Source organism: Elgaria multicarinata, chromosome 4, assembly GCF_023053635.1.
Source record: "Elgaria multicarinata webbii isolate HBS135686 ecotype San Diego chromosome 4, rElgMul1.1.pri, whole genome shotgun sequence".
In the NCBI taxonomy this organism is placed as follows: Eukaryota; Metazoa; Chordata; class Lepidosauria; order Squamata; family Anguidae; genus Elgaria; species Elgaria multicarinata.
The window spans coordinates 20,128,417-20,150,066 of record NC_086174.1 but is presented as its reverse complement, the minus strand read 5'-3'; the positions used below and the strand labels follow the sequence as shown (position 1 = coordinate 20,150,066).

Sequence of the window (21,650 nt, the reverse complement as noted above, 5' to 3'; positions counted from 1 at the left end):
GAATGAAATTTGAGTGAGGTGTTTAAGGTCAAGAATGAAAAATGTAATGAATGTTCCAATTAATCTTTTTTTGCGGGGGTGGGTTCGTTCTCTTCCAGTGACTGGACCTCTCTCAGAACAGCAGATTGCTTATGTGAGCAGAGAAACACTACAGGTAAATACAGTACTTACATTGTTAGCCTTTTGGATAGAAATAATCTCAAGGATAACGATAAGACACCAGATGTTTTCATTGGATAAATGATGGCTGTGAAACTGCATATCAATTATAGCTTATGTTATACTGTTGATCTTCTATGTTACAATATTTCCTTAGCCTTTGCCTAAAAGTGAAGCTTCTTGTCAGATCCTTAATTGTCATCTGACACATGCACACATAAGCACGCAAAACAACAAGCCCAGTGCTGCAGCTTATGCATTTGTCCATGCATGTGTGTTTTGGCTTAGGGTAGTGCAAAAAGATATGCCTCTCTTCTGCGTAAGCTTTGCCTTTGAATTTTAGGCAAGTGAACTGCTCTGATGGTCACAAAGATAATGGCCCCGTTCAGAAGACACCTTAAACCATGGCTTTAACCACAGTGGTTAAGCCAGAAAGTCGGGCCGTGTTCAGAAGACACCTTAAACCATAGCTTTAACTACGGTGACTAAGGCAAAAAGCCTTATTCACCATGGTTAAAGGTGTTCCTGACTATATTTAAGTGGGGTTATACAGCCAGTAATATCGCGCCCAAATCCCACACACATTTACTCAGAAGGAAAGACCATATTTTTTCAGTATGCTTAGAACACAGTGATGGGCTTAGGATTCCACATCAGTGTGCTTCAATACAGCGGTGTACTGCTTCTGCCTAACTTTAAGACATCGAAAACGCCATTAAACATTCTACAAGGGTGACTTTTTTGAGTCTGAGGCCAGATCTACACCAAGCAGGGTATGACTCTTTGAAAACAGTTTTAATAATAATAATAATAATAATAATAATAATAATAATAATAATAATAATAATTCTTACCCGCCTCTCCATTTTGATCGAGGCGGGGAACATCAGTAAATGGTAAAATACATAAAACTGAATTAAAACATAATATGGAGTGTATATGGAGTGTGTTCTGGGCCCCAACAGTTGTCACTACTGTTATAAACCATTTTAAAGCAATCGTGTAGATTCTGCCTCAGTTTACAGCAGAGAGTGAACTTGTCTTGCTCCTGCTCCTTTCCTCTGCCATCTCTTTGAACCTGGGTTGGTCATGCAGTGATGCTGATATATCTAAACTAAAATGATGTATCATTTAAAGTTTTCCTCTACTGAATAAAACATGCATGCACACCCAGATGCAGTGTTTTTTTTCCTGACAGCTTTGTTGTTGTTTTTTAAACTGTAGGGATTATATTATCTTCATAGTAAAGGAAAAATGCACAGAGACATAAAGGTAGGACTAACCTTTTAAACATTTTCTTGAGGTGTGTATAATTCTCGATTCAAATGTTACCCTTTAGAAAATGAAACATGAGCCCATTTCGTGACGAAGGTTTCTTTTCTTAGCATAATATGAAAATGTCTTGCGCAAAAGAGCAGGGGGAGCTTTTTTAAAAGGTATACTGCTGATGTTATAATGGGTCTAATATTCATCTGGGAATATCTCTGTGTGTGATCATTATTGCACATTGGTAGGTGATGCAAAAAATGCTCTTAAGTTGAGTAAGGCATAAGGTTGGATCTTGAGCACCCCTTGCACATGCAGAAGGCACTTCTGCTCATGTGAGGTTGGACCCCAGTTTCCACCTGCTCCCTGCTTCTGATTGTAGACCTTTGTACGGGGCAGGAAAGCCCTGACATGCTCATGGCTCTGTGGGTCCAACTTAGAGTTTGACAGCTTGAAGGAAGTACCATTCCTTGTCTCCTGGTATTTGGGACACTGGCACAAACAAGTGCATCTTGGTCATGATTTCTTCCAGGTCTTCGTCAGCTGTACACTGTCCTTTTGTATACGAACTGTGTATTTTGCCACTTCAGTTTGGTCTCAAGGCCTGTGGGCACTGTCTATGGTTTTGTTAAATGTCTGCCATAGTGTTGTTCACTTTACAGTAAATAAATTAACTAATTTTTGTGTCGGAAGTAGTTGGTCCATCCATATACCTTTTCTCCCAATGAAACAGTTCTGGTGGGATTCTCATATTTGGAGCACATTCTCATTTAATGTTGTTTGGTGTTCAATCTTTTAGATTGTAAGCCTGTGGGCAGGGACTGTCAAGAAATACTTTTGTAAGCTGCCGTGAGAGCCTTTTTTGGCTGAATGGCGGCATAAAAATCCTTAAATAAAAATCCTTAAATAAATCTCAACATTTTTTTTTATAGAATCTGTATGTAGTATAAACATTTGTGTCACTTGATGCACTTCGGTATTTTCTTCTTGGTCTCTTTGGTTTCTAATGTTGTTAATGGATAACTCTACATCACTGGTACTCTTTGATATCTTAGTGTTCTCACTTAGGGGCTGGTGCAACATAGCACTAGTGATTTCTTAACCAATCCACTCTCGTTCAAATTTCCCCATCCACTTCAATTATACTTAAGTATTACACCACCACCGACAACGCTTAATAACTAATCAACAATTCTTCATAGTCGGGATGAAGCTGGTTAAGAAACTGTTAGTTTTAGCCACGGTTAGCATTGTTGATGTGACACTTAACCATGGATAAGATTATTGGAGATGGGATTTAGTGGGGCGGGGAAGCAGAGTGTGCATATTCCTGCAACCTCCTCCTAATCTAATAACCACAATTAAGAGATTGCCTGTGTTATCTCTACACCAGTCCATAATCTTCTCAGAATTATATTTATTTATTTATTTTATTTTATTTTATTTTATTTTATTTTATTTTATTACATTTATATACCGCCCCCCAGCCGAAGCTCTCTGGGCGGTTTACAACAATTAAAAATAGTAGACATTAAAAGTATACAAAAAATTTAAAAAACATAAAAACAGTATAAAAACAACAACAGTATTCATTTAAAACAACAATTCTGGGGTTCATTTAAAACAAACTTTATATTAGACAATGTTGTAAATTGGACAAGAAATTGGCTTGAATCCCAAGGTGGCCTTGTGTGAACCGAAGGCACTTTTGCTCAGGCAAGTAGAGGTCCCTGACTTTCGCTGATTTCTATGTCCCTGCTGCAGCTTCCACACCATATCTGATGCCATAATCCTGGAGGCAGTGTGGATAAAAATGATTTTTAAAATAAATATCTGATGTCAAAATAAAATGTGTTTGTTTTAAAATTGTAAATACCAAGTTTCTCTTAAAGAAAAGCTTGGTTAATATTAAGTAATCTGAATAATGTGGTTAACCAGCAAAGTAATCCATTAAATAGCGTGTTCTGTAAAACTATCTAAAGTTAGTAAAAATCAAGCTCTCTAAAATGTTATACAAAGTATCCCATCCTGTAAAAAATATTGTATTTAGTTGCAAATTAACATGGTATTGTCATCAGATTTGCACCATTGTTTAGGGAATATATGAACAAGTATTAATGGGAAACTTGATTTAAATTGCTTTGATTGAATTAAGTCCACCTTACCTGGAGGATCTGTCAAACTACAATAATAGTTTTTGGGGGAAGGTGCAGTGGAAAGGGAAGGAAGAAAAGCCCCCCTAAAGTATTGGATGGGTAGTTGAGAGATCTGGGTTCTAGTCTCCACTTGGCCATGGAAACCCACTGGGTGACTTTGGGCCAGTCACAGACTCTCAGCCAACCTACTTCACAGGGTTGTCATTGTGAGGATAAACTGGAGAGGAGGAGGATTATGTATGCTGCCTTGGGTTCCTTGGAAGAAAAAAGGTGGGATATAAATGCAATAATAAATAAAAATTAAATAAATAAATCAGCCTTCCCCAAACTGGTGCCCTCCTAGGAGTTGTAGTCCAAAACATCTGGACTTCATAGTTTATATTTTTCCGAAAGTGCTGTATCTTATTTCTGTTTAGACATTTTTTGTACAGGGGTATCTGTGTCTGCAGTGTTTTATTGTTAGAGACGAGGCAGGGGCTAGAATACTGTACGTTGTTTTACAAGTGTACTTTGTTCCAGTTTTACATGATGTAGTCATCGTCACTTTTTCAAGCAGGAGCCACATGGTCTCCAGGCACCATTGACGGAGCCACTCTCTATGTAGGTCCAAGTTACACTCTCTCTCGCCCACACATTCAATTTCTCCTCCATCAGCTACGCAGTCTATCACTGCAGCTAGCCAATCACGTTGCCCTTTATCTCTTGTGCTCCTCTGCCACTGCAGCTCATTGGCCAATTGCTCCTGCATTCTCCTCTCCCCAACCACCAGCCACCTTACAGCTGATGTGCAGCAGGTCTCCTGACCCCCACCCCTGTAAGCCTCCTCTCGTAGCCCAAATCACAGCAGCTAGCCCACAGCTAAACAACAAGGCAAGAGCAGGAACATTGGAAGCTACCTTATACTGAGTCAGACCATTGGTCTATCAAGCCCAGTATTATTGACACTGACCGGCAGTAATCGCTTTGCGGGGTTTCAGGCACAATTCTTCCCTCACCTTACTTGGAGAAGCCGGGGATCGAACCTGGGACCTTCTGCATGCAAAGCAGGTGTTCTGTCACACTGAGCTATGGCCCCGCTCTGCTGAGAGTGAGCAACTGCTGCAAAAAGAGAGAAAGTGAATGAAAGGGAGGCTGGGAGCCAACAGTGGCCCTCAGGCCTTGCAATGAAGAATACTGTGATAGAATGATCCTATGCTACTGTGTCATATTTCACAATGACATGATACTTTCTCATTAGGATGCCCTCTCTGGAGCATTTGTCCTAATTTGTCTTGATATATGGACAGGCAGTTCTGCACTTATTGTCTTGAGGCAGGTGGGGTTGATTTGTGTATGTGTTGCCATCTTTGTTTTCTATATATGATTATATATTTGGCGTTATAGTTCTGTTCTGTTTCTAGTATTTATATTTCAAATATTTTAACTTCTTAAACGAATGTAAGTGTGGTGTGTGTTGGTGTTAATATAACAGTCAAGAGAACGTGAAATCTTAAAAGCTGTATGTTGCCATTTTTCTCCCCAAGGGTGCAAATATTCTTCTAACTGATAACGGCCATGTGAAATTAGGTATGTACCTCCATATACGTTCCATAGGATAAATTTTGGTATATGTTGTAGATTGTGAAAACATCAAAAAGGTTGAGCAGCTCAGCATCGTATTATTGTTATTCTCATAGCCTGCAAAAGAATACAGCTGCAATCCACATACATTGTATGTGTGAATGGCGAGTGCTTGCCTTGATGTTTTTACCGCAAGAGCGTTTCCAGTTAGAGACAAGCCGCTGTTCAACTTTGTAAAAATGGCTTGTTTCTTCAGCCGTCAGAATTGCCGTGCTGAAAACTGGAAGGTTCTGTAATTTTTTTGGATTATGACTTTTAAAATCTGTACAGTTTAAATGAATGAACTTGTATGAAGGATCTGTCTGCTGTCCAAGGCGCTTAAAAGAAGAAATGAGAAGTAAAGGAGGGCAATAGATTAGTCACCCCATTAATAATTATCTAGGACTTATCTAGGACTTCCTGAAAAATAGATTAATGTACGGCTCTTGTTTATAGCCTTTGACAAAATTGTAAATTTGTGCATTTTGTATGCTTAGAGGGAAATATGAAATTAATATTACGAAGGCTTCCAAAAGTTGTGCTGGCCAGATAATAACAATCTTGACTCTGCTATCCTGTATGCATTCCGTTTATTGTGATAAGTTGAAAATGGTTGCATCAGTTGAAATTGTCTTCAATTTTCTTTTATAGCTGATTTTGGAGTAGCGGCACAAATAACAGCTACAATTGCCAAAAGGAAATCTTTCATTGGAACACCATATTGGTAAATGTCTTTTATTATTCATTAATACAAGAGCACTTGTTCTACTGCTAAAAATATCGGGGCTACGTCCAAAGTCTCCTCTCACTGTGCAACCATAAAATCTACTCCAGAGGGGTCCCCAATGCCCTGGAGCAGACTGGGGTGACGTGGAGGGCTGCACAGGGAGGGATATTATGTTCTACCAGCAGAGTCTGTTCTGATGGACGGACACCATTGGATACAACACAAAGTGATGCATGCCTAAAACTGACCCTTGTCTGGAAGCAAATGGGGGAAACTCTCAGGTTTACAGCAACACCTGCTGGTTTGGGAGGACAGCCCAGCATTGCCAACACTGACTGGCAGCAGTGGCTCTCCAGGGTTTCAGTCAGTTTCCCTACCTGGAGATGCCGGGGTTTGAGCCTGGGGCTTCCAGCAAGCAAAGCATGTGCCCTACTAGTGAGCTATGCCAAAAGGAAATCTTTCATTGGAACACCATATTGGTAAAGGTCCATTAATACAAGAGCACTTGTTCTATTGCTAAAAATATCAGGGGCTACACCCAATGTCTCCTCTCACAGTGCAACCCCCACCCCCCTGCTTAAGATTACTGACAAATTTTTGAACTGTCTCCTGATTCTTTTCTTCCACTCCTTTTCATTTCAAAGCTTATGGGCACTAAGGCTTCAAGGTGGATTGTGCTTCGGTTCGTGATTAATTTTCAATGAGGCTTTCTCAGCCTTAGTTACGCTCACAGTAATTGGGGCAACGTTAGGGTTGCCAGTTGGTCAGACGAAAAACTGCCTGGCCTGTTCTGATGCCCTCAACTTCCCATTAGTACACATGAAGGTGGAAGGGCTGTTGCAATGTGCGTCTTAATTAAAAGTGTAATGAGCAACAGAAAGATTAACGCTGTCATTTACTGAAAAAGCTGCATGAACTTTCAAAATATAGGAATGAGAATGCATTTTCCAAAACAGTTTCTCTTATTCTTAGGATGGCCCCTGAAGTTGCTGCAGTTGAAAGGAAAGGTGGATATAATCAGCTCTGTGACCTTTGGGCTGTTGGAATAACTGCTATAGAACTAGCAGAACTTCAGCCTCCTATGTTTGACTTGCATCCAATGAGGTTGGTAATTATACGTAAGGCTGGAATGCTTAAGGCACACTTAAAATGAACCCATAACAACATAGTTACCATAGAACAAATAATGTGATTATTTCACATGACATGCCAGACTAACCATGGGTTATATTAAGCCATGATGAGCCGCGGTGTGTGTCAGTCGCCATTTTGAATATGCGTTCCTCAGTGGGGTTGTGACATGTCACCCAGACCTGGCCATCAGAAGTTATCCAAGTGTTAAACAACACTTACATAACCCTACAGTAAACTGAGGATTATTTAACTCTCACATAACCCATGGGTTTGGGTTGCTTATTCAAAACAGCACTCTGCACATATCACAGCTCATCGTGGGTTAAATAACACACGGTGAGCCTGGTGTGTCGTGCGAACCAGTTCAATAAGAACATACTAACTGCGGGCTGCAGAGCCTACATGCAGCTCTGCACCCTGCTTTGACAACTGTTTGTGAAGGAGGAAGAGGGAAGGAGGATGAAAAAAAGAAGGCAAAAACCTGGATTCTTACTTTTCTTCTTTTGCTCTAGGTATGGGCTCTGGAGCTGTTGTGAATAAAAACGGGGGTAAAGGAAGCCCCTACTTAGTAGTTTCCTTCATTTTAGGGTTTTATGATATAGTCCTATCTGTCCAGAGTCTTGAATTGGGTTTATTGTGGTTGCTGTTTTTAAACTTGTTTTCTATATTAAGGCTGTGTATGGATAATAGATATTCAGAGATGACAAAAGCCTGTTTGAGTAGAGACAGCGGGATAGAAAATGTACCATGGGCAGCAAAGTGTGGCGTAGTGGCTAAAGTGTTGGACTTGGAGTCAGGAGATCCGAGTTCTAGTCCCCACTCGGCCATGGAAACCCACTGGGTGACTTTGGGCCAGTCACAGACTCTCAGCCCAACCCACCTCACAGGGTTGTTGTTCTGAGGATAACATGGAGAGGAGGAGGATTATGTATGCCGCCTTAGGTTCCTTGGAGGAAAAAAGGTGGGATATAAATGCAGTAATAAAAAATAAATGTTCAATCAGAGTCTTTTCGAGCCTCTGAAAAGGGATTTGGTGCAATCCTGCTCCCTGCATTCATACGCTGCTTTCTGAGTGTGCTGCGACCTGCTGGGGCTGTTCAGTAGTAACTAAAGAACTCCTGCATATTACCAGTAGCATCATGTTGGCAACTCTTCCCTGGGCCTTGGCATGTAGCTATGCTCCTGCTGGATGTAGTCTGGGCGCCAGGAGCCTGGGGGAAAGCTGCCAATACAACGCTGCTGGCAATAGACCAGAGGCTTTGGCTGTTACCAAATGCAGGCTTGCATCAGGCTCGGGAGATCGCGTGCCAAACTGTTGATGGCAGAAGCAAGGGTTGTTTTTGCAGGAGCCCTGCAGGACTGCTGCATACCCTTAGCTCTATGAGCAAAGGCTGCAGGATTGGACCCACTATCTGCACACAGTTTTAAGGTTTCAATTTAATATAACCACCCTACCCATCAAAGACAGTGGGCCTGTTCAGAAGACACCTTAAACCATGGCTTTAACCATGGTGGTTAAGCCCGAAAGCCAGGCTGTGTTCAGAACAAAGCCAGACTATAAAACACATGGTCTTCGATGTCTATATACTAATGCCCAGAGCATGGGAAACAAACAGAATGAACTTGAACTCTTATTACATGAAGGCAAATACGACTTGATAGGTATAACTGAAACTTGGTGGGATGACTCCCATGACTGGAATATAGCAATTGAAGGATATAACTTGTTCAAAAAGAACAGAAGAAATAGAAAGGGAGTTGCACTATATGTTAAAAATACCTATCCCTGCACAGAAATACAGGTGGATGAGATTGGGAGCCCCGTCGAGAGCGTCTGGATTAAAATAAATGGGGCTAGGAATAAAAAGAATATGATAATCGGAGTCTACTACCGACCACCCAATCAAGGAGAAGACGAGGACGAAACTTTTGAGAAACAAATTACCAATGTTTCAAGGAAGTGTGATGTAGTAGTGATGGGGGACTTCAATTACCCTGATATCTGTTGGGAGACCATTACTGCCAAAAGCGGCCCTTCCAAGAAATTCCTGACATGTATGGGTGATAACTTTCTCCTACAGAAAGTGGTGGAAGGAACTAGAGGATCGGCAATCCTTGACTTGTTATTGACCAATAGGGATGACTTAGTGGATAAAGTGGCAGTTACGGGAACTCTGGGGGAAAGTGACCACGTCATACTTGAATTCTTGATTATGAAGGAGACAAAAGTCGAGCGTAGCCATGCACGTACTCTGGATTTTAGGAAAGCTGATTTTAATAAACTCAGAGCTATAATAAGTAAGGTCCCATGGCAAGGGAGCCTAAAGAGAAAAGGAGTGCAGGATGGGTGGGAGTATCTAAAAAATTAAATTTTAAAGGCACAGTTACAAACAATTCCAACAAGGAGAAAAGATAGAAGACAACAGAGGAAACCAATGTGGCTCCACAAAAAGCTTATTGATGAACTGAAAACAAAAAGGGATACATATAGGAAGTGGAAGGAAGGCCAGGCTACAAAAGAAGAGTACAGACAAGTGGCGCAGAAGTGCCGAAATGGCGTCAGGAAGGCTAAAGCTGTGAATGAGCTGAGATTAGCGAGGGATGCTAAAAGCAATAAAAAGGCTTTCTTCAGATACGTGAGTAGTAAAAGACAGAGGAAAGAAATGGTGGTTCAACTGCTTAATGAGGATGGCAAATTGATAACAGATGACAAAGAAAAGGCTGAAGTGCTCAATTCCTACTTTGCCTCAGTCTTCTCCCAAAAGTGGGTCTATGACCCCCCTGGAAAAAGTGAAGCAGAAGTTGAGGGGGCAGGATTGCAGCTTGAGATTGATAAACAAATGGTCAAAGAACACCTAATTTCCTTGAATGAGTTCAAATCTCCAGGGCCCGATGAACTGCATCCAAGAGTAATGAAGGAGCTAGCGGAAGAACTCTCAGAACCTTTGTCTATTATCTTTGCAAAATCATGGAAGACGGGTGAGGTGCCGGATGACTGGAGGAGGGCTAACGTTGTCCCTATCTTCAAAAAGGGCAAAAAGGAGGAACCTGGGAACTACAGACCAGTCAGTCTGACATCCATCCCTGGGAAAATTCTGGAGCAGATTATAAAGAAGTCAATCTGTAAACACCTTGAAATCAATGCAGTGATTACTAGAAGCCAACATGGATTTGTCAGGAACAAATCCTGTCAGACTAATTTGATCTCATTTTTTGATAGGATAACCTCCCTTGTGGACTGTGGGAATGCTGTGGACGTCATATATCTTGACTTCAGCAAAGCTTTTGACAAAGTACCACATGACATTCTGATTAACAAACTAGCTAAAAGTGGGCTAGATGGGAACAACTATTAGGTGGATCCACAGTTGCCTACAGAATCGGACTCAAAGAGTAATTATCAATGGAACCTTCTCAAACTGGGGAGAGGCAACGAGTGGGGTGCCGCAGGGCTCAGTCCTGGGCCCAGTGCTCTTCAACATTTTTATTAATGATTTGGACGAGGAGGTGCAGGGAACGCTGATCAAATTTGCAGATGACACAAAATTGGGTGGGATAGCTAAAACCCTGGAAGACAGAAACAAACTTCAAAGTGATCTTGATAGGCTGGAGTGCTGGGCTGAAAACAACAGAATGAAATTTAATAGGGATAAATGCCAAGTTCTACATTTAGGGAATAAAAACCAAATGCACAGTTACAAGATGGGGGACACTTGGCTCAGCAATACTACAAATGAGAAAGATCTTGGAATTGTTGTAGATCACAAGCTGAATATGAGCCAACAGTGCGATATGGCTGCAAGAAAGGCAAATGCTATTTTGGGCTGCATTAATAGAAGTATAGCTTCCAAATCACATGAGGTACTGGTTCCTCTCTATTCGGCCCTGGTTAGGCCTCATCTAGAGTATTGCGTCCAGTTCTGGGCTCCACAATTCAAGAAGGACGCAGACAAGCTGGAGCGTGTTCAGAAGAGGGCAACCAGGATGATCAGAGGTCTAGAAACAAAGCCCTATGAAGAGAGACTGAAAGAACTGGGCATGTTTAGCCTGGAGAAGAGAAGATTGAGAGGAGACATGATAGCATTCTTCAAATACTTAAAAGGTTGTCACACAGAGGAGGGCCAGGATCTCTTCTCGATCCTCCCAGAGTGCAGGACACGGAATAACGGGCTCAAGTTAAAGGAAGCCAGATTCCGGCTGGACATCAGGAAAAACTTCCTGACTGTTAGAGCAGTGCGACAATGGAATCAGCTACCTAGGGAGGTTGTGGGCTCTCCCACACTAGAGGCCTTCAAGAGGCAGCTGGACAACCATCTGTCAGGGATGCTGTAGGGTGGATTCCTGCATTGAGCAGGGGGTTGGACTCGATGGCCTTGTAGGCCCCTTCCAACTCTGCTATTCTATGATTCTATGACACCTTAAACCACAGCTTTAACTGCAGTGAATAAAGCTTTTTTGCTTTATCCACCATGGTTAAAACCATGATTTAAGGTGTCTTCTGAATGGTGTCTTTCTCAGCATCTAAAAAGCACAGATTGCTGCCGCCTCTAATTTTTTGGTGTAGGTCAGTTAAATTTGTTTTGCTCTTCACCATGTAACTAAGGCAGCTTTGGGCAGATGGTAAATCTCCAGGTGTTTGGGACTTCAAATATGGACAATGGTTAGGAATGCTGGTAGTTGGAGTCTAAAACATCTAGAGATCTATTTTCTGCCCACCCCTGACCTAAGGGGTCATGAGCCATTGGTGAGTTTTTCTTACCTTTCTCCTACTGAAGACAAGCGTGATGCCGCTTCTTCTGGATGTACAGTAATGGGATGGATTTTGTAAAGTCGCAATTGTTCTTGCTTTCCAGAGCACTCTTTTTAATGACGAAAAGCAATTTTCAACCTCCCAAGCTAAAGGACAAGATGAAATGGTAAGTACCTTGGCAATATAGCTGTATTGTATCAATGAACTGTGTTTGTTGAATAATTTCCTAAAATCTGCAATTTCATTTTATAGGTCAAATAGCTTTCATCATTTTGTGAAAATGGCACTCACAAAGAATCCTAAAAAAAGACCTACAGCTGAAAAACTATTACAGGTATAACCTCCCCCCCACCCCCGCTGTCCATACTGTTTTAAATTTAATCTGTAGCCAGTGTCGTCATGTGAGGAAAGCTTCTATAAGGAGGTGCTGGAGAGGTCCTGAAGGCTATCAATGGCTACTAGCCCCGATGGTTGTGTGCTATCTCCAGTATTCAAGGCAGTAAGCCTGTGTGCACCAGTTGCTGGGGAACATGGGTGGGAGGGTGCTTTTGCACCATGTCCTGCTTGTTCATCCCTGGCCAATGGCTAGTTGGCCACGGTGTGAACAGAGTGCTGGACTAGATGGACCCTTGGTCTGATCCAGCATGACAATTCTTATGATCTTACAGTTTCTACCTCTGTGTGTGTGTGTGAGAGAGAGAGACAACGAGAACCAGTTGGTTGAGGCTTATTCTGTTTTGCATATCTGGTTGATTCAATATTGAGATGGTATCCATATCATAAACATATGGCACTATGTTTCTTCAGTTTCCTCCCTCTTTGAGCACATGAAATCATGTTGTAGGCTGCTGCTTCTGCTTTCCTTTAGTCTGCCTGTCCCTATGCTTTTGGAGGGCGGAGGGATGGAAACAAATACTGTTGGCTGAACTTTATCTTTGCTAATCGCGGGGAGGCATTGGGCAGAATCCGACAAAGTGCTTACACCAATGCATTGGGCAGGTGGGCACCACTGTTTGCTCAACAGTGATTTAGCGCTTCTGGGGCAGCCCAAACAAAGCATTTCCGCCCATTTGGGGGCTTCCTTTAGGAATCGCTAAATCTCCCTTGTGTAAGCAGTGGTCAACGGAATTGGAACCCACCAATTGTGGAAGGGAATCAGCAGTGTGGAAAAGAATCAGCGGGGGAATAATCGGCCTGTTGGATACTGCCCTTAAAGTTGTTTTTCCTGCTGGCTTAATGGAGCTCGGCCAGAATGTTTTGAGAACCCTCCATTTATATTGAAATTTTCTATTTCTAATGCAAGTTTCATTCACTTGTTCTGCTATTGCATTTTGTTTTTCTAGCACCCCTTTGTTACCCAACCATTAAACCGGACCCTTGCTATTGAACTATTGGATAAAATGAATAATCCTGATCATTCCACCTATCATGATTTTGATGATGATGATCCAGAGGTAAGAATCCTACTTGGTTATAGCAACTGGAGCTTTTGCAATTAAAGATTCTGATGTATAGCAGAGACACATTTGCAAGATAATTCTGATCTTTGCATGATCTTTGGAGTGCAGGAATAGAAGGATTAAACAATTTATTTCAAATGTTAGTATTTGCCTAGCTCATCTCATAACTGCTCAAAGCACTTAGCATGCATTATTTTGCAACAACTATGTGTGGCAGGTCAATATTGTTCTTGAACCTCAGTGATATTTTAGTTTGTGTATGTAGTGGATAAAGGATGAATGATATTCCTGTGGATAAAGGAATATTAGTGGATAAAGGATGAATGATATTCCTGTTACTGATGTGAGTTTTCCTGAAAAAAATTGAATGGAAAATATTCCTGAAAATTTTGAATTGGAAAAATTTCCGTTTGCATTGGGACATTTTCTGATTTCCCTGGAGAGTGATCTAGTTCAACATATTTAATTTACTTGTGTTTATTAAACAACACAACTTTTTTTTTTTTTAAAAAAAAGAGTAGCCCGTATTAATTCTTTGGACCAATACACTACAAGTATGTGACCTTAAATATTTCAGAGGGGAAATGAGATGGAGGTACAACAAAATGGGCCCCTATATAAGCAGCAGTAGAAAAACCTTTCTGCAATCCTCAGAGGCTTGAGCATAAGCATTTTTAAGGTGTAGTTTATTTCCAGGGAGAAGGACATACTTGTGAATTTTACTTGTGAATTAAGTTAGGGTGTAATTTTCCATGGAATGAATGGATGCCAATGAATGGATGCCAATTGCAAATACAATTTAGGCAAGTTTGACAGTTTCAAAGTTGTAAATCAGTGGTTGTGAGCATACCATGCACAGCTCTTGGGGTCGCTAAAATTTATTAGCTTGTCAACAGTTTTCGATACCTTTGTATTTTTCTTAAATTCAAGCAATGCCCCAGCTCACATAATCAGAACAACCCACGGTGGCTTGTGAGCTGTGGTGCGGTCCGGGCACAATTTGCATAATCACTGTCTGACTGCAGCTTGTCGTGTTGTCTGAACCTGGGCAGCATGGCTTGTTGGAGGGTTAAACAAACCCTTAAATAACCCTACAACAGCCCATGGATTATTTGAACCCAATAAGCCGTAGCTGAGCAGTGATTATGGAAATCATGCCCAGCCTGTGCCATGGCATACAACAAGCCAATGTGGCTTGCTTTGATTGTACCAACTGGCCCAGTGCAAGGGACGTATATGCTGTTGTCTTTAAATTTTTACAAGTATTCCAGTAAAAATGTCTACATAATATAACATTTAACTCACTTTAAATGTGTGTTTGTATTTCATAGTGGAGATTGCAACCATGGTAAATACCTGTGCATCTGTAGCGGTATTAAAAATGCAAAATACTGTATAAATCTATTTTTAAGAACACTCATAAGAGGCAGATATCGAACATCGGTACTCATTTATTAAACTATACTTTAGATGTAACATTTTTTCCTAGCCTCTTCTTGTGCCTCATAGAATTCAATCAACAAGTAGAAATGTGAGAGAAGAAAAAACACGCTCCGAAATAAACTGTAAGTACGTACACAGATTTTTAAACTAATTGTTGGTATCCTTTCGATATTCACACACATGTTGGTGGTTCATATTAGGTCACTGCCAGCCATCCTAGATTGAGCATCTATCATTGTACTTCTGTACAACAAGCTTCACTTCTTAATGGAATTTCACATTTCTTACATTAAATTGGAGTGATTAGCAAATATATCTCTATTTCTTTTTATTTAAAAAGTGCTTAATTTGTGTCTTTCCCTCCTACAATATCAGGTTAATTAAGAGATTTTTTTACAAGCATTGGAGAGTTAACCTTTATCAGTCTTGTCCATTTTAAAGATGAATCTTTTCCAGTCATCCATCATTCTTCTTTTTAGGCTATTTCATGCCATCTTGACCACAGTAGTTTTCAAGACTGCTCAGACCTGGGAATGATACCTTACGTTTCTACACAAATTGTTCAAGCTCGTGATGGCTGGGGATTATGGACATTGCAGTTTAATGCCTATGGCAGGCACTAGGTTAAGGAAGACTGATACAACGTTGGAAAGCTAGCATCAAGGGCCAAATCACATAATCTGGGTTCACACAACATGACAGGTCACAGTACCAGTTGAATATGGGTTGTCTTTGACATATGGGTTGCCGTTGAACCATGGGTTGTTTTGTGTTGTGTGAACCCAGCCATGCTAACAAACCATGGATTGTTAACCAGGAACAATCCACAAAGAGAACCCATGTTTTGTTGTTAGGTTGTGAACTTTGGGTTGTTCCCATGACTTCTATTTGGGTTATCCACTAGGTTGTTTAACTCCTAAGCAACCCAGCGCTCTGGGTTCAGAGGACATGCTAAGCAACTTATGACAGAGCTGATCATGGGTTGCTCAGGAACAGCAGGAGTGGCAGGTACACTACAGGCAAGTGCCTCTGTTCTCTCCCACTGAAGTATGACAACCCATGGGTTGTTTAACCCATGGACTGCTGTGTCATGCAAATTGCCCGAGTTCGTACACTGGCCTGTCGTGTTGTGCAAACCAGGCCATTATGTGTTAAGTTTTACCTGTAAAATGTTTTACATATTTTACATGCTTGGTTCTTACTCTTACTCTTTACTTTATTTGTTCTCTTTAATAGTTGGCCAAGTAAAATTTGATCCACCTTTAAGAAAAGAGACAGAGCCTCATCATGAGTATGTAAGTAACACAGTTGTGTGTGCGTTACCATGCGCAGCCATGTCATGTAGATGGTGAAAAAAGGTGATTTGTAGCATAACACTAGAGGAGACCTATGAACATGTATTTCATTCTGTAGAAGTATATATATTTGTACAAGGCCTTAAGATTACAACCCACACAATTATTTTCCTGAATTTTGAGGATCTTTAAAAATCAGATCTGACTGATTTTTTAAGCAAAGTCAATGTAACTTAGTATCCCACAAGTAGATGTAGGGGGCACTTGATGTCAAACATGCTTTTAAACACCTATTTAACTATATTTCAGCTTGATAGTCAGCTTGTTCATGACTACATACCAACTATTCAGGGGTCAGTTAAAAAAACTCAACATATGCTGTTAAATGCCTGGGAGAAGAGAAACACCATGGCCTGGCGCCGAAAAGATAACAATGTTGGTGCCAGGCAGGCCGCGTTGGAAGGCCACCACTGAAAAGGCCATCTCCCTTGTTGCACACCCATGGTTGTCGTTACTGCAATTTCTTCACTGTGGCAGAGACAAGTGGTGCCAGGAATGGGTTTTAAGTGTGGCAAGTCAATGGAAGTCCACCAGCTTTCATCTTAGCTCTCTGCTCCCCCCTCCCAAGAACAAACAAGTGCCTGCTTTAGCATGGGAGGCAATGAAAGCAGCTGCCTGCTAACGTCTCCCACTAGTGGCCTCCAACAAGGGCCTGCGGCTATAAAAGTTTCACGGTAGCAGTGAGGAATTAACTGCTGGGCCTCCGGCCCCATTCTCCCATCTTTTACAACCCTCTTCCTCTTCCTGCTGTGGGCTGAGGCTGGAGGAATGGGATTTGATGTATGGCAACTGTTATTATTTATTTATTTATTTATTTATTTATTTATTTATTTATTTATATAGCACCATCAATGTACATGGTGCTGTACAGATTACACAGTAAATAGCAAGACCCTGCCGCATAGGCTTACAATCTAATAAAGTTGTAGTAAACAATAAGGAGGGAAAGAGAATGCAAACAGGCACAGGGAAGTGTAAACAGGCACCGGGTAGGGTGAAGCTGACAGTATAGGGTCAGAACAAACTCAATATTTAAAAGCTATAGGGAAAAGAAACTGCATCCTCTTCCCCTCTCTCATAACTTTTAAAGGGACAGGAAGGCTATTCACATTGCCAGCGGGCAATTCCACAAGACTCTTGATCAGAATATCAGCAATGAGTCCTTGTTGGGTGAGCTGCTATACTCCAGTCATGAACTCATGGTAATCTTACTTTGAGAGTTATTTATGTCTCTCCTAAAGGCACCCCTCATGCTGAATTATCTCTCACGGCAGAGATATGGGAAGATGTCTTGCAGAGGAAAGATACAGGGACTTCTTACTTTAGTGCACCTCCATGTATTTTTCATTTTCTTTGCGGAACAAGCCTGCTTTGCAATATTTATTTATTTATTACATTTTTATACCACCCAATAGCCGAAGCTCTCTGGGCGGTTCACAAAACCGCCCAGAGTTTAGAATACTGCTAAAACCAGCCCAGCTGACACAGGAATTTGAAAGCCTCTTGAGTGTTAATACACCTTTCAGTAAATCACTACCTTGATCTGGTCCTTCAGTTTTTTGGGTTTTCAGCATCTCTTTGGACACTGTCCAGAAACACTTATGTGTGATCTTCTGATAGAAAAAAATCAATTCTGGATATCTGCCTGATTTATCTTAGTAGATCTTCATTTCTCTAATTATGTGTCAGGCGTAGCAAGGATGCAAATCCTGTAAAGCTAGGGCACTGTTCTTAGTCGCCAATACTTTTTAAATGCCTGCACTGATAACTTGTCTCATTTCTTCTTAGAAACACACCAGTTTTCTTTTTCTTGCTCCATGATTATAACTGGTAGAGTATTGCTAGGCAGATGGCTGTAGCTCTTAAGATCTGTCACTTCTAGATAATTTAATAATGAATTTAGCATCCTTGTTGTTGTTTTTCACACTGAATTCAAATTGATATCCACCTTCTCCCTATCACATATGGTGACAGATTCTAAACGTGTGGACTTCCTTTGTTTTTGCATCACATTTCCTTCTTTCTAAAGGCCTGCTTCTCCTATCGGGTAAGACCCTCTGTCTTTTTCTTAGACTTCTTGGTTTTCAGATCAAGAACTAGATTTTAGCCATTACGGCAAGGAGCAAGCATCCAGTGTTCCACAGCTGTTTGGCAGGGCATGTAGAGTGTGATTACGGCAAGAAGGGCGTGGAGTCATCCCTGTGTGCTTTCGTCCCCATTTTAATCACATGCCTGCCTCCTGCCAAACCGATTGGTGCCAGGAAAAGCTGTTCCCAGCACCAGTCAGCTTGGTGGCGGTGAGGAAGTGCAGCAGGATCTCAGTGCACAGGGAAGGGGGAGTTTAAATATCCTCATCCCTGTGTACTGAGTGAGTGTGTGTGAGTGAGGGGGCGGGGAAGGGGGAAGGCTGTACGCGTGTGCAAACCCCAACCCACCACTGCATGTAGGGGCAAAATGTTGCTCAGCCCTGGTTGACGCTAACTGGCAGCGGCTCTCCAGGGTTTTAGGCAGGAGCCTTTCCCAATCCTACCTAGAGAAGCTGGAGATTGAACTTGAGTCCTTCTGCATGCAAAGCAAGTGCTCTTGCCATGAGCCATGGCTAGCTTAGGGAGAGCAGAGGTGGACTGGGGTGGGGGGACAGCTTGTCTAGGGCTGTTTACCTGTCAATAAATTTATGCAGTTATAAAATCTGAGTCCATAACTCTGGCAGGGAAGAAAAGTCTGGGAAGCAGAAGATTTGTCCAGGAACAGGGAATAACAAAACTCAACACGTAGCTAGTATGTTGGTCTAGTTACTCACAAGTTAAAGCATTGATACTGGTTGACTTAGTGTGTGGACATGTAAGCACCATGGAGCTTTCTCTAATTGGGCTCCATCCAATGACACATGGCTGGATTTCCACTCCTGCAGTGAGACTCCCCCTTCCTCTACCCCCCTTCCCCCACAGAACTGCTCTGGGGGGGTCCCCCAACCCTCTCAAGCTGATTTGGTCTTTGTATGGGAGGCATCCTGTCAGCAGTGTCTGCTCTGCTGTCTGATGGACACAATTGGATACAACCCCTCATTTGCATGTTCTCTTCTGCATTGCTCTTCATCTACAGTGGCCTTGTTTTACATCTCTTCTCAGATATTTTAATTTAGGCAGCTTTTGTTCTTATGCACGCTTGCTTTTCAATCCTCATTTTTCAAGAGGTATATTTTAAATTCTTCATTTTATTCTACCTGAGATATACTTCTTTGTGTATCATCTTGCCTCTGTTATCAGTCATCTGCTTTTAGTCGATATGTGAGCCATTGCACTCAGGGCTACTTCACACATCTCAAAATTCCTATACGAGTGTACATGCACAATTTTCCCCATGTGTGCACTTGGTGCATATATGCTCAGGAAACCATAACATCATAAGAAGAGCCCTGCTGGATCAGACCGAGGGTCCATCTAGTCCAGCAATCTATTCACACAGTGGCCAACCAGCTGTTGACCAGGGAACCACAAGCAGGACATGGTGTAACAGCACCCCCATGTTTCCTAGCAGCTGTTGTATACAAGCTTAGTCCCTCTGGTACTGGAAGTTGCACTGAGACATCAGGCTTAGTAGCCATTGATAGCCTTCTCTTCCAGTAATTTATCCAACCCCCTTTTAAAGCCATCCAAATTGGTGGCCATCACTACATCTTGTGGTAGTGAATTCCATAATTTAACTATGCACTGTGCAAAGAAGTCCTTCCTTTTATATGTCCTGAATTTCCCACCAATCAGCTTCATGGGATGACCCCGGGTTCTAGTATTATGGGAGAGGAAGAAATAAGAAATCTGACTTCTGAGCACATGCATCAAAAATACCTCTTGTATGTTACATATAAACTACTAATTAATTCTTACATATATGGGCCTTCAGTGTATTAGTAGCCCTTAGCTGAGCCAGTTAATAAATTGCTTTGCTTTTCCATTGCAAATTTTCCATTGCAAATAGTATGAAAGACTTTCAGTAGTATGAAAGTCCTTCATGCTATTGGCACTGGCAGCCTTTTGAGTTTGTCAGCATTTCATTCTTCTTTTGCTAGCAACTGATTTTAAATTTTCTGTAACTGATATAATTTCTGCATTAATATTTTCTCTCTTGAGGTGATGCAAACACTGAGATTGGTTTATTTATTTATTTATTTATTACATTTCTATACCGCCCAATAGCAGAAGCTGTTAGGTTTCTCTGAGGTGCCAGCTTAAGCCCATATATATGTTGCTAAAATACTGTTTGATTGTCTGATCCAATGTGTGTTTGCTTGGAACTGCATCCCACTTTATTCAGTGGAACTTACTTCTAAGTAAGCGTTCTTAGAATTGCAACCTTAACATAAATAATCTGGAATTCGGAGCGAGTAGTGAAGTGGCCAAGTTTGCCGGTGACACCAAATAATTTAAAGTTGTTAAAACACAAAGGGATTGCGAAGAGCTCCAAAGGGATCTCTCCAAGCTGGGAGAGTGGCCATCCAAATGGCAGATGTGGTTCAGTGTAAGCAAGTGTAAGGTGATGCACATTGGGGCAAAAAAACTCAACTTCAAGTATAACCTAATGGGATCTGAGCTGGCGGTGACTGAACAAGAGAGAGATCATAGGACTGTGGTGGACAGCTCGATGAAAAGATCAACCCAGTGTGCGGTCACTGCAAAGGAGGCAAACTCCATGTTAGGTATTATAAGAAAAGGAATTGAGAATAAAACGGCCAGTATCACACTGCCTTTATACAAATCTATGCTGCAACCAGAATACTGTGTACAGTTCTTGTCACCACACCTATTGTAGAGCTAGAAAAAGTGCAGAAAAGGGCAATTAAAATGATGAAGAGGCTGGAGAATCTCCCCTATGAGGGAAGGTTACACCAACTGGGATTGTTTAGCAAGGAGTCTAAGGAGACATGATAGAGGTGTACAGAATTATGCATGGTGTGGAGAATGTGGATAGGGAGACATTTTTCTCCCTCTCACAAAATACTAGAAGCTGGGGTCATCCCATGAAGCTGTTTGGTGGGAGATTCAGGACAAATAAAAAGAAGTACTTCTTCACACAGCACATAGTTAAATTATGGATGTCACTTCCACAAGATGTAGTGATGGCCACCAATATGGATGGCTTTAAAAGGGGGTTGGATAAATTCCTGGAGGAGAAGGCTATCAATGGCTACTAGCCCTGATGGTTATGAGCTACTTCCAGTATCTGAGGCAGTAAGCCTGTGTGCACCAGTTGCTGGGGAACATGGGTGGGAGGGTGCTGTTGCACCATGTCCTGCTTTGTTGGTCTGTGGTCGATGGCTGGTTGGCCACTGTGTGAACAGAGTGCTGGACTAGATGGACCCTTGGTCTGACCCAGCAGGGTACTTCTTATATTCTTAGTTACGGCTATTGCTGTGCTGCTGAGACATGGAAGTTGCCAGTTAATTAATCTGATAGTATAGTGGTACAGTCTCACTCCCAGTGCAACCAAGCTTCTGCTGCAATAATTTATTTGATTAAAGCATCTATATAATGCTTGGTCCATGTCTTAAAATCTTAATGTGTTAGATGCAAGTAAAATTAGACATTTGAGATGAACCAAAGAGCT

The 21,650-nt window shown here is 41.6% G+C and overlaps 2 protein-coding genes across 9 annotated transcripts in view; one reads left to right on the top strand and one right to left on the bottom strand.

Annotated features, from left to right (window-relative positions):
* The window catches only part of EIF4A3 (eukaryotic translation initiation factor 4A3), a 428,365-nt gene that overhangs the window by 21,904 nt on the left and 384,811 nt on the right, over nucleotides 1-21,650 (bottom strand). The gene's annotated exons all lie outside the window — the stretch shown is intronic.
* Nucleotides 1-21,650, top strand: part of MAP4K3 (mitogen-activated protein kinase kinase kinase kinase 3) — a 91,034-nt gene that overhangs the window by 19,575 nt on the left and 49,809 nt on the right. For 7 of the 8 annotated variants that reach the window (XM_063123887.1, XM_063123886.1, XM_063123890.1 and 4 more), the window contains exons 5-14: nucleotides 99-154; nucleotides 1,384-1,431; nucleotides 5,105-5,147; nucleotides 5,832-5,904; nucleotides 6,880-7,011; nucleotides 11,895-11,957; nucleotides 12,044-12,125; nucleotides 13,135-13,245; nucleotides 14,741-14,816; nucleotides 15,931-15,989. In XM_063123887.1, coding sequence (XP_062979957.1) covers nucleotides 99-154; nucleotides 1,384-1,431; nucleotides 5,105-5,147; nucleotides 5,832-5,904; nucleotides 6,880-7,011; nucleotides 11,895-11,957; nucleotides 12,044-12,125; nucleotides 13,135-13,245; nucleotides 14,741-14,816; nucleotides 15,931-15,989 — 743 coding nt within the window. Of the gene's footprint in view, nucleotides 1-98; nucleotides 155-1,383; nucleotides 1,432-5,104; nucleotides 5,148-5,831; nucleotides 5,905-6,356; nucleotides 6,387-6,879; nucleotides 7,012-11,894; nucleotides 11,958-12,043; nucleotides 12,126-13,134; nucleotides 13,246-14,740; nucleotides 14,817-15,930; nucleotides 15,990-21,650 lie in introns of those variants that run through there. The other variant, XM_063123893.1, reaches the window with a different exon arrangement.